Here is a 13046-nt window from a genome sequence, read left to right on the forward strand (position 1 = left end):
CACATGTATTACTACAGAAAGTGGGTCAGACACTTCAAGGCTTTAAAAAAAAGCACCCACACAAAAATTGTTCAAATACAATGGAAGCCATGTGGTCCAGGGACAGTGGTGCCAAACTTCCCACTGCTAGCAAATATTTTCTTACAACAATTTCTAGCATCCTTAACTTCCACTAGCAGTATCCCTAAATAAACAGTACCACTGTTCCATTTCATGTGGGTTCTCATGAAGCAGAAAAGCCACAACTAAAACGTGAACAACTTAGCAATAAAGCACAAATTCTAGGATATTTTCACAGCTAAGGAATCTAAAATCCAAAATTCTCCCTCTAACTCCTCAACTTGAAGTCCATGGAAGCCAGGTAAGATTATCCTTATGACCAACAGGAATTGCCTTGTTCTAACACAGATCTTTGTTTATTTAAAGAAATTCTCCTCTCTGTCCTTCTCTCCATTCCTTCCCTCACTCTTACTGTCTACCCCTATTACATTTAGAAACACAATTGAATTTTTATGAAATCTTGTGATTCAAAGTTATTTTTTTATTTCAGAAGAATGAGGCATCGCTTACCAAGCAGTGGTTATAGGAATGACTAATATCTAGTCATCTTAAGTTGCAAAAACACATTAAGCTCCTCAGAAGATGCAAATTTTTTTAAAATGCAATAAAGTAATAATTATATTACATACTTGTGACTTCTTGTAAGAAATCCAAACATGGTCGACTACTTCCAGAAATACTTATTGAAACAGCCAATGGGGTCTGTCCTTCATAGTTCCGTGTGTTCGTGTCTGCTCCATAATTATATAACATCCGTGCACAGAGCACATCATCCCTAAGGGCAGATAAGTGTAAAGGAGTCTGTCCGTCTTCTAAGCGACCCAAGTTTGTGTCTGCCCCTCTCTGAAGGAACATTCGGCAATAAGAGTGATTGCTTTTGATCACGGCGTATCGCAACAGGAAACCATTCTGAATGTCGATGTTGGCATTGTGGTCCAGGAGGATTTTCACACAGCTTGACCTCTCTCGGATAATGGCGAGCTGAAGCGGTGTGGTACCTTTATCACTGAGTGGGTCAACCTCAGCCTTGAACTCCAGGAGAAGCCGGACAAATGAGTCCCTGCCGTAGTGGGCAGCCACATGGAGGGGAGTCCAGCCGTCATTGCTTTTTGCATTAATGATGTCGCTCCTGTATTCAGATTCTAACATCAAGCGTGCAATACGGGCCCGGCCATGCATGGCTGCATAATGAAGAGCTGTGAAGCCTCCGATTAAGTCTTTAACTGTGGGATCAGCTGGAGTTAAAACCAAAATGAAAGTATTAGCAGACTCTAAGACAAAACAACAAACATTACCATGGCACAGCAAACTGTGGCCAATTCTCATATAAAATGTGAAGCAACCAACCACTGTAATGAATATCAAGTACTTTTTTCCTCAGTTTAATTCAAGTCTAGTTTTAATGGAAAATAAATTTTGTAGAATGTTATCACATCTGGGTTGATGAAAGGAGAAAGACAAAGTGTTTAAAATGATACACACAAAAAACACGGAGTACAGATCACCACATCCCCTGTCTTTGCTAATTTAACCAACTGCCTTTGGCTACTCAACTCCTTCATCTCTGCACTGTTTCACGTTGCTCTTCTGTTTTGAACTTTTTGTTTTATTTCCTCTTGTGCTTCTTCTTGGTCTTAAAGAGAAGCATGTGTAGCAACATCTGCTGCTCTAAATTACGGATGTACTATGGTCTGGCACACTGTGTTGTTTTAGGGTATATTAAGTAATAAGAAAAAAGTTTTTCTGTGGTCTATAAAAATTCCAAAGCATTTCAGATATGTGTCAAGTAATCTTGATAAATTGTTTTTTCAAAAGATAGAAGTCTATTCTGAATTCCTAGTTTTATATGAACTTTAGAGTTTATAAGAATTAAGCAATGCATTATGTGAATAACCTCAGCATTGTGTAAATATTATTTTCTAAAACAGTTCCAAAAACCTCTCCTAATTGATCTCTGCAGAAGAAAAAACAACTATAATAATTTATCTGCTATGTGACTCAAGTCACAGACTTTTGTCACTGGCCTCAGATATTTCATTAAGCCAAAGGTTGGTTCTTGATGGTGTTCACCCCATGGCATCTCTGGCTGGGGGCAGAAGAGGGACAAGGACTGGTTATGCAGGGCACCTCCTGGAAGCCAGCAATTCCGTGCAAAAGACAAATTGATCAGACTTAACTATCCAGGATGAAAATGCTCTCTTCTTGTAAAAGTCACCCTTAATTTTTGGCTTGTTAACAAAAGAAAAAAAAATCATTAATGTTTCACACACACATACACACACATACATACACACACACAACACACACAGCCTCCACAGGTGAGTAAAAACTCATGTATTATTTAATAAATGTTATTTAGGTCTAGAACATATTATGATAAATGGTTCTCAGAAAAATCTACGAGGCAGAAAACTGTATGTAAAATAACACTGTGGAGAGTACTTCGGTGAAGCAGTTGCTAACAAAACCTATACCAAATAAGATTTTTTTAGGTAAGCCATATCATGTAGATTTCTAAAAATGTTTATTGTAAAGTGACAGTACACAATGGTAGTATTAGTTGTATCTATTTAGAGGAAATAAGAGCATCATATCTACCTTGGTCTTAACTGAAAGAAAAATATACAGTACCTGTTTACTATATGACTTAAATAAATAGGGCAAGAACATTTTAACACAGCATTTTGCTGCCATCTGCTGGTAAGGCATGAGCATGAGCTACTAATGTTTATGTTGGACAGATACTGCTGAGCCCTCAAGTCACTCAAGCCTGTTTCAGGTGCATCGCTCACCAAAAGTTTGAAATCAGGTGTGAAATCTACAAGATGCTCTCCCATTCAAATGAAACAAAAAATCTTGCCAAAAGTCATTTCTAATCTATACCTGGCCAGTCAATTGCTTGCAGACATTCCCTCTTAATCTGCAAGTGAAATTTAAGAATACCTTCTTTCACTTCTCCCACCTTTCAGCCACCAGCGGTGCTTTTAAAGGAGACAGCCAACATCCTTATTTGCATCCTATACTCGTTCTATTTGACGGTAAAATTAAAATTATGTTACAAAACACTGCACTTGCATCTTTGGTTTCCATTTCAGGTCTCTTTTAGGTTCTATGTACGTTTTGATGCTACACTGAGCTAAGGAAAAACAGAGATTAACACACACAACAATGACCTGCTTAGTCTCTGTTAAAACCAAATGGGAGATTAGAAAGCAAATGAAAATGCAAACAAAATGTAATTTAAAGATTATTAGCCCATGAAATAAGGTAAGAAAAATATGTCATTTGTAATAGCAACAAAAACTACAAAACACCTAGACAGAAATTCAGTAAGAAATGTATAAGACATGTGAAAAGAAAACATTAATTCAACTCATGTCATCTGTATTCATTCAAATGTCCCTTTATCAAAAGAAGAAAAGCCTCCCCTAAACATTTCATCTAAAACAGCAACCCCACCAAACTAATTACTTTGTCCCCTTATCGAACATTTTCTCCCCAGGTAGAACTTATTTTAAATAAGCTGTAGCAAAATCTCAACGGGTTCATTTAAATTTACTGGGGAAAAAAATGTAATGTATATAAACAGAAGCAAAGAAACATTCCCTATGAATATGAGGGGATTTTTTTTTTTTTTTCTAACAGCTTTATTGAGGTAAAATGCATTCACTTTAAGTGTACAGACTGATTAGCTCTGATAATTGTATACAGGTATATAACCCACCACCCTATTTAAAATATAGAACATTCCATCATCTCAAAAAGTTCCTTCATCTCTCTTTAGCCCTTCCCAGACTCTGGGTCCCATGCAAACCACTGGTCAACAAAAAGTTCTCTCTTTTCTGGAAATTCATATTAATAGAATCATATGTAGACTTTTGTGTTTGACTTACTTCACTTTGCATTATGTTTCCGAAATATTTCCACGTTGTATTAACAGTTCATTCTTTTGTATTGCTGGATAGTACCGTATACTATAGATATATAGTTTTTCTAATCCATTTATGAGAAGATGGACATTTGAGTTATTGCCAATTTGAGGCTATTTGAATAATGCTATCATGAATTAATACATGAGAGAGAAGGAGAGAGGGACAGTGTGTGTTTTCATTTCACTTGGGTTTAATATCTACAAGAGACTTGCTGGGTCATATGTTAAATGCACATTAAACTTTTATAAGTGGCTTTTTAAATGGCTATACCATTTTACATTCTCACCAGCAATGGATGAGTTCAAATTGTTCTACATCTTGGTATCATTAGTAATTTTAATTTCACTCATTCTAGACAGGTAAAATCGTGACTTTTCCATTTCCCAAATAACTAGCTATACTGAACTTATTCATATACTTTGTTTTGTGAATTGTCTGTTCACATCCTTTATCCACTTTTATTGGTTGTCTCCTCATTAATGAGTTGTACAAATTCTATGTATATTCTGGACACAAGCCTTTTGTCAGATGTGTTTTATAAATATTTTCTCCTAGTTTGTTCCTTGCCTTTTCATTTTCTGTATTATGTTTTGAAGAGCAAGACTCTTGATTTTGATGAAGCCCATTGTTTATTTTACAGTTTGTGGTTTTGTATCTTATTTTAAAAATATTTGCCCAATGCAATGTCACAAAGATTTTCTTTTTTCTTCTAGGAATTTTGCACTTTTAACTCTCACATTTAGATCAATGGCCCATAATTAATTTTTGTGTGTGGTATACCGTAAGTTCGAGGTTGAGTACTTTCCACAAAGATACCTACTTGTTCTAGCACAATTTGTTAAAACGACTCTTTTCTTAATGATTTACCCTAGTGTCACTGCTGAAAATCAATTTACCATAAAAGTGCAGGTCTATTTCTGAACTGTTTTGTTCCACTGGTCTAAAAGTCTCTCCATACACCAAACCTACACTGTCTTGACTACTGTAGCTTACAGTAAGTTTTAATAGCAGGTAGCTTAAGTTCTCTAGCCTTCTTTAAAATTATTAATATTCGGGATAATACATTTTAGAATCAGCTTGTCAATTCTTCAAACAAGTCTGCTGGAATTTTGATTAGAACTCCACTGACTCTAAGGACGGCAACCTCTCTAAAATGATCTAAACAATATTGATTCTTCCAAACCATAAACATGGGATAATTCTCTATTTAGGTCTTAATTCTCTTCAGCAATGTTTTATAGCTTATATACATCATGCATACATTTTGTTAAATTCTTAAATATTTTAAACTTTGTTGCTATTATAATGAGCTAAAATTCCATTTTCCAAATGATGACTGTTGATAGAAATAAAGCTGATTTTTGTACACTGACTTGTGTATTCTATAATCTACCCAAAATCACTTTTAGTTCTAGTACACATTTGTAGGTTTCTTTTTTTTTTTTTTTTTGAGACAGAGTCTTGCTCTGCCACCCAGGCTGGAGTGCAGTGGCACGATCTCGGCTCACTGCAAGCTCCACCTCCCAGGTTCACACCATTCTCCTGCCTCAGCCTCTCCAGTAGCTGGGGCTCCAGGCGCCTGCCACTACACCCGGTTTTTTTTTTTTTTTTGTCGTTGTTTTTTTTTTTTTGTAGTTTTTGTAGTTTTTGTAGAGACAGGGTTTCACCGTGTTAGCCAGGATGGTCTCGATCTCCTGACATCTCGATCCGCCCGCCTCGGCCTCCCAAAGTGCTATGATTACAGATGTGAGCTACCGTGCCCGGCCTGTAGTTTTCTTGCCAGTGTCTACATGCACAATTATTTTCTCTGCAAATAAAGACAGTTTGACTTCTTTCTTTCCAATTCATGACCCTTGATTACTGCTCTGCTCTCATTCCACTGGTTAGAACCTACAATAGAGTGCTGAATAAAGTGGCAAAAGCAGAGACCCTTCCCTTGGTTCCTGATCTTAAAAGGAAAGAAATCAGTAGTTCACCACCTGGGAAGCTGTAGCTTTTCACTGCTTTGGAAATCACCTTCTGCTTCTGGTTTCCTGTCTTTCTCATGAAGGTATTTAAGACTGTCCCATTTTCTGAATCTACTGAAATGACTGTTTGGTATTTATGTTTTATTCTAATGTGACAAATTACTTAGCCTATTGATTTTCAGATGTCAAACAAATATTGCATTCCTGGAATAAATACTACTTGGGCATAATATCCTTTTTTTTATACACCAATAGACTGAATTTGCCAATATTTTGTTAAGAATTTTTGTATCTGTTGTCATGAAAAATACTGTCCTATAGTTTTCTTCCAAGGTCTTTGTTTGGTCTGTATCAGGGCTACACAAGCCTCATACAACAAGCTTGGAAGTGTTCCCTCCTCTGTCAAAAATATTGTGTAGAATTCTTATTTATGTCCTTTAATATTTGAAATAATTCAATGAGAAGCCAGGTGGGCCTAAAGTGTTCTCAGTGAAAGGTTTCAGTGATTAGCTAGATTTCTTAAATTGATATAAGGCTATTAATCTATTTTTTCCTTGGGTCAGTTTTAGCAATGTGCATCAGGAAATCTGTCCATTTTTCCTAATGGCACACAGGTGCCCATTATACTCCTTATTATCTTTTTGATGTCTAGAGGATCTGTAGAAACATACCCCTTTCCATTCTTTTTAAATTTTTTTTATTGGTAATATTTTACATGTTTATTGGGTATATGGGAATATTTATTACATGAACAGAATGTGTAATGATCAAGTCAGGGTATTTGTATTATTCACCATCACCTTGAGCATTTATCATTTCTATGGGCTGGGAACATTTCAAGTCTTCTCTTGCAGCTACTCTGAGATACATAATACATTGTTGCTAACTATAATCACCCTATTCTGCTACTGAAAGTCAGAGCTTATTTCTTCTAACAAATGGTACCCATTAACCAACCTGTCTTCATCTCCTCCTACCACCAACATACCCTTCTCCCAGCCTCTTGTTATCTATCATTCTATTCTTTACTCCCGAGAGGCCAACTTTTTTAGCTTCCACATGAGTGAGAACGTAATGTGCTTATTTCACCTCGCATAATGACCTCCAGTCATCTATGTTGCTGCAAATGATCTCATTTTTTTATGGCCCAATTTTATTCTATTGTGTGTATATATACCACGATGGACACTTAGGTTGATTCCAAATCTTTGCTATTGTGAATAGTGCTGTAATAAACACACAAGTGCAGGTATTCCTTTGACATACTGATTTCTTTTCCTTTGGATACTCAGTAGTGGGACTGCTGGATTATATGTATTTCTATTTTTAGTTTCTTTGAGAAATGTCCAGTTTTCCACAGTGGATGTACTAATTTACAGTCCCACCAACATCATATTAAGAGTTTTCTTTTCTCTGCCTCTTCGCTGGCATCTGGTATTTTTTGTCTTTTTAATAGTAGCCATTATAACTGGGATAAGATATCTCATTGTGGTTTTGATTTGCATTTCCCTAATGATTAATGATGTTGAGCAATTTTTCACACACCTGCTGGACACGTGCATGCCTTCTTTCAAGAAATGTCTATTTGTGTCCTTTGCTAACTTTTGTTTTTTTGAGATGGAATTTCGCTCTCGTCACCCAGGCTGGAATGCAGTGGCGCCATCTCGGCTCACTGCAAACTCTGCCTCCCGGGTTCAAGTGATTCTCCTGCCTCAGCCTCCCGAGTAGCTGGGATTACAGGCACCCACCACCACGTGGGCCCAGCTAATTTTCATAGTTTTAGTAGAGATGGGGTTTCACCATGTTGGCCAGGCTGGTCTTGAACTCCTGGCCTCAGGTGACCCACCCGCCTCAGCCTCCCAAAGTGCTGGGATTACAGGTGTGGGCCACCACGCCTGACTTGCCCACTTTTTAATCGGATTATTTGTTGTTTTTACTGTTGAGTTCCTTGTATATTCTGGATATTACAATTTGCCTTGTCAGATGAATAGTTTGCAAATATTTTCTCCCATTCAACAGGTTGTCTCTTCATTCTATCAATTGTTCCTTTTGCTGTATAGAGGTTTTTCAGTTTCTAAAATATAGTCCCGTTTGCCTATATTTTAGGTGTCTGTGTTTCTGAGATCTTAGCCATAAAATCTCTGCCTAAACCAATGTCCTAAAGCATTTTTCCTGTTTTCTTCCAGTAGATTTGTGGTTCCAGGTCTTATGCTTATGTTTTTCATCCATTTTGTGTTGTTTTGCATATGGTGAGAGACAGGAGTCTGGTTTTATTCTTCTGCATATGGATATCCAGTTTTCCCAGCAACATTTACCTGAAGAGGGTGTCCTTTCCCCAATGTACGTTCTTGTTATCTTTGTCGAAAATCAGTTTGCTATAAATACACAGATTTCTGGATTCTCTGTTCCATTGGTCTGTGTTTTTAGCTCAATACCATGCTGTTTTGGTTACTAGAGCCTTGTAGTATATTCTGAAGTCAGGTAGTGTGATGTCTCCAGCTTTGTCCCTTTTGCTCAGGATTGCTTCAGCTATTCGGGCTCTCTTTTGGTTCCTTATGAATTTTAGGATTGTTGTTTCTAATTTCACAAAAATTGACGTTGGTATTTTGATAGAAATTGCCTCGAACCTACACATTGCCTTGGACAGAAGAGTCATTTTAACAAAATTAATTCTTCCAATCCATGAACATGGGATGTCTTTCCATTTGTGTCCTCTTCAATTTGTTTCATCAGTGCTTTGTACTTTTCCTTGTAGAGATCTCTCATCTTCTTGGTTAAATTTATGCCTAGGTTTTGTTTTTGTTTTTGTTTTTGTTTTGTTTTTTTTGTAGCTATTATGAGTGAGAATACCTTCATGATTTCTTTTTTTGCCTGTTTCATTACTGGTATACAGAAATGCTACTGACTTTTGTATGTTGATTTTGTATCCTACAACTTTACTGATTTATCAGATCTAAGAGTTTTTTAGGTAAAGTCTTTAGGTTTTTCTAGACATAGATCATATCAGCAGCAAAGAGGGACAATTTGACTTCCTCTTTTCCAATTTGAATGCCTTTTATTCCTTTCTCTTGCTTGACTGCTCTGGCTAGGATTTCCAGTATTACAGGAAATCTTTCTTCCACTCTTGATATTGGTTATGTATCTTTTCTCTTGTTTTTTTTTCCCCCCCACCATTCTAGACAAAGATTCATCAATAAAATTGATCTTTTCAAAGCATCCTTTTTTGTTTTTCAGTTCCATCTATCTTCTCTGTCATTTACCCATTTTCAATTCCACTGATTTCAATTATTCTCTTTATTACTTCATTCCTGTTTTTACTTTGGGATTAACTGGATTCTAGAAGTATACAGAAACTGTTTCAATATAGCTCCTTTCTTTGTGCAATTACTGTCATATATTTCATCTTTATATGTTATAAGCCCAACAACAATTTAATTTCATAATTATTGTCTATTTTCGTTTAAAAGATGAAATGATGACAAAATATACTGTCTGTGGCAAAACTCCTCAAAGGTAAGAGAACAGCATTTCCTAAAAACTACTGTCAACATTGATGATAGACTTTCAGCTTTTCTTCTACACATTTTTAAAAAGTTATACGTAGCTGTAACCATACTCTAATTACTTAATTGCTTCTCTATATGCGTTGAGAATGCCTACATTTGAAAAATTATATACAATGAAAGATAGGCTTTTTTCAATACATCATGACATTTAGTAAGGTGAAACTTTTATATAGAAAATATTTCCTGCTTTTAAGACTGATTCCTCTGGCCACGTTAAAAGAATTGTATTTAATCTAATTATTAACTAAACTTAATTTAAATGAATAGAGTTAATACAAATTCTATACTGGCAAGAGAAGCTACTGTTTTTAAGACTTCAATACATACTACTAAACTGCTTTCCAAATGTACTCTTGTAAATTCCCATCAATGTGCCAGTTTCACCACATTTGGAATTATCATTTGCAAAATCTTTCATTTTTGAAAAGCTAAAAGTATTTTTCACCATTCTTCTGTGGATTTGATTACCCCCTTATCTCTCACTTTTTTCCCTGTGTTTCACCAAAAGGATTTTACCTATTTTATCGAGAGGTTTTCTCAGGTTCCTCTGGGGATCTGCTTTATAGACTTAACTTCTAGATCTTTAGCCAACTTCCCTCAGGCCAATTTGTATAAACACTGAATCTGAAGATGAATAAATGCACTAAGACATTGTCTCTTCAACATTATTTTCTTGAAACGTCCAGCATGGTCTTGGAGTTTTTAGAAGACTCCAAATTGGGAAATGAAGACAATCAGGAGTTTGTTACAATTTCCACGGTTAAAATAGAGACTCTTCCATTACGATTCTAACAGTACACTAACCTGGTCAGAAAGACTACCAGGATTTGTACAGATGTGCTATTATATGCATCCCATTTGTTTTTAAAAACTCAAGTAATTTTGGACCATTGTAAAACCCTAAGTTTTCATCATTTTGAAGCAGGATGCTTGAAAGTAAAGCAGGAATATATCACTTATATGCACAGGCCAATGTTCCACTGTCAGTCCTTCATATCCATGTGTTCCCTAGCACAGCATCAACAAACCACAGATGAAAAATAATTTGATTAAAAAATTAGAAATAACAATACAACAATAAAAATACATTTTTAAAAAACAATACAGTATAATAACTACCTACACAGCATTTACAGTGTGTTAGGTATTATAAGTAGTTTAAAGATGATTTTAAAGTATACAGGAAGATACGTGTAGGTTATATGCAAATACTATGCCATTTTCTCTCAGGGACTCGAGTATCTGTGGTTTTGTTACACTGAGGGGGTAGTTCTGGAACCAATCCCCTGTAGACACCAAAGGACAACTGTGCTTTCCAATATGGCAGCCCCTTGTCACACGTAACATTTAAAACATGGCTAGTGTGTCTGAGGAACTGAACTTTTTAATTAACTTGGCTGAAATTTAAATAACCACACCTGCTATGGACAGCACAGGCTTAGATTAAACTAGAAAGAGAGCCACACTGTGTTTTCCTTTTGGAATATAGGTAGTGTCAGTTACCCAACTCAAACTTGCTCATGTTCTCAACAAAACTGGATTTCTCCAGAAGCGCCAGCAAGTGTGGCTTCACGTGGTCGCTCCCCACCAGGCTGTCTGTGGTCACAATGCTTTCCCCAAACTATGGTCACAGACAATCTCTTTCTCTGATTTTGGCTAGCTCTGTGTGATCACTGGTCGATGGTTTCACCAGGCAGGTATCTGAATTTAACACGAGTAAAATCTGACCCATCAATATATTTGAGTAATTTCTAGTTGGGTGAGCGACTGGTATTAGATACCTATGTCCCATTTAATAAACTGCATCTGGCTAGCTTCACTCCTGTTCCTTTGCTAATCTTTATTTCAATTAACAACAATCTTCCTAATCCTCAGGCCAAAACCTCAGTCATTCTTGATTTATTTCACTCTCACCTCACATCGCAGCTAATTTTCTTGCCTTAGGGCTTATGCCCTTCTGATATGTCCACATACTACAACCAGCTAGATTACTAAACCACGAATCTGTTCTCCCATTCCTCTGTCAAATGTTTTGACACCTCACCAATGTCCCTACAATTACTGGATATGCTCCAATCCTACTGAACATTTTTCAGCTCCTAAAACCAAAAGTGTTCCTTCTTTCCTTCAACCCGTCACATGTAGTGTACCCTGAGTTGGAATAATTCCACACCTCCATCCTTCCAGTCTCCATCCTTGCCTCACCTTTCCAGATTTCCACTCCAACTCTGCTTTATCTAGGAAGCCTTCCTTGCACTCATCCACCCACCCCAGCAGACAGCGAGGACCTTATTACACATGGCACTTAAATTCACTCTTTTGGAACTGCCTTGTTTTCTTAGGGGCAATACAGAATTATAGGTAAGACAATGGTTTGAATGCCAGCTCCACTGCTTATGAAGTAATGACCTTGGGTGAATTACTTACTCTTCTGCAGCTTAGAATTTTTAATGTAAAAACTGATAATACTTACTATCCTAAAAGAGCTGTGAGGAATTTGGCATATACTAAACCCTCAATAAATGTTGGCTATAACTCTATCCCCCAGCAGATGATGAAGTACCAGAAGGAGAGCCCCATATTTGCTCATTTCTGCATCTTGGGGCCCAGCCCTGGGCCTGGCATCTATTAGGCACTCAATTAATATTTTCTGAATACATAGTTTATAAGGGATCAACTGGCCACCTTGTCTATCTACATATATGAATTCTTGTTCTTTCTTTCTGTCTCTATACACACACACACACACACACACACACACACACACACAGAGCAGGGTGAGAAGGTGAGGGAGAGTGAAAAGTCAAGTCTTGTTTCTTATGAGCTTTTCCACTCACTCTGTTCCCTATTGAGATCTTTGACTTCCTTTTGGTTTACTATGCACCACAAAATAAGCTACTAACAGGAAGAGCCAATCTGACTGGAGTTCACAAAGTTTTAAAGAAATCATTGTTTTGAGGCCAGGTGCGGTAGCTCATGCCTGTAATTCCAGCACTTTGGGGGGCTGAGGTGGGTGGATCACCTGGGATCAGGAGTTCGGGACTAGCCTAGCCAACATGGCAAAACCCCATCTCTACTAAAAAAAAAAAAAAAAAAAAAATTAGCCGGGTGTGGTGGCACACACCCGTAGTCCCACCTACTCGGAAGGCTAAGGCAGGAGAATCGCTTGAACTTGGGAGGTGGAGGTTGCAGTGAGCCAAGATCATGCCACTGCACTCCAGCCTGGGTGACAGACCGAGACGCCATCTCAAAAGGAAAGGAAAGGGAAAGGGAAAGGGAAAGGGAAAGGGAAAGGGAAAAGGAAAAGGAAAGGGAAAGGGAAAGGAAAGATAAACTACCTTGTTTTGCAAGTAACAGGTATGGCTGAGGCAGGAGGACAGCTTGAGCCCAGGAGGTAGAGGCTGCGGTGAGCTATGATTATGCCACTGCACTCCTGGGTGTGCCACTGCACAGCCTGGGTGACACAGGGAGACCCTGTGGGAGATGGGGGATGTATGATGTATTCAAGCGACTTCCTAATC

At 37.4% G+C, this 13046-nt stretch overlaps 1 protein-coding gene across 1 annotated transcript in view; it reads right to left on the reverse strand.

Annotated features, from left to right (window-relative positions):
* Positions 1 to 13046, reverse strand: part of ASB7 (ankyrin repeat and SOCS box containing 7) — a 49651-nt gene that overhangs the window by 20903 nt on the left and 15702 nt on the right. The window contains exon 5 of the mRNA XM_003901441.4: positions 690 to 1295. Within this exon, the coding sequence (XP_003901490.2) occupies positions 690 to 1295 (606 nt within the window). The remainder of the gene's footprint in view (positions 1 to 689; positions 1296 to 13046) is intronic.

The sequence above is a fragment of the Papio anubis genome, chromosome 7 (genome assembly GCF_008728515.1).
Source record: "Papio anubis isolate 15944 chromosome 7, Panubis1.0, whole genome shotgun sequence".
In the NCBI taxonomy this organism is placed as follows: Eukaryota; Metazoa; Chordata; class Mammalia; order Primates; family Cercopithecidae; genus Papio; species Papio anubis.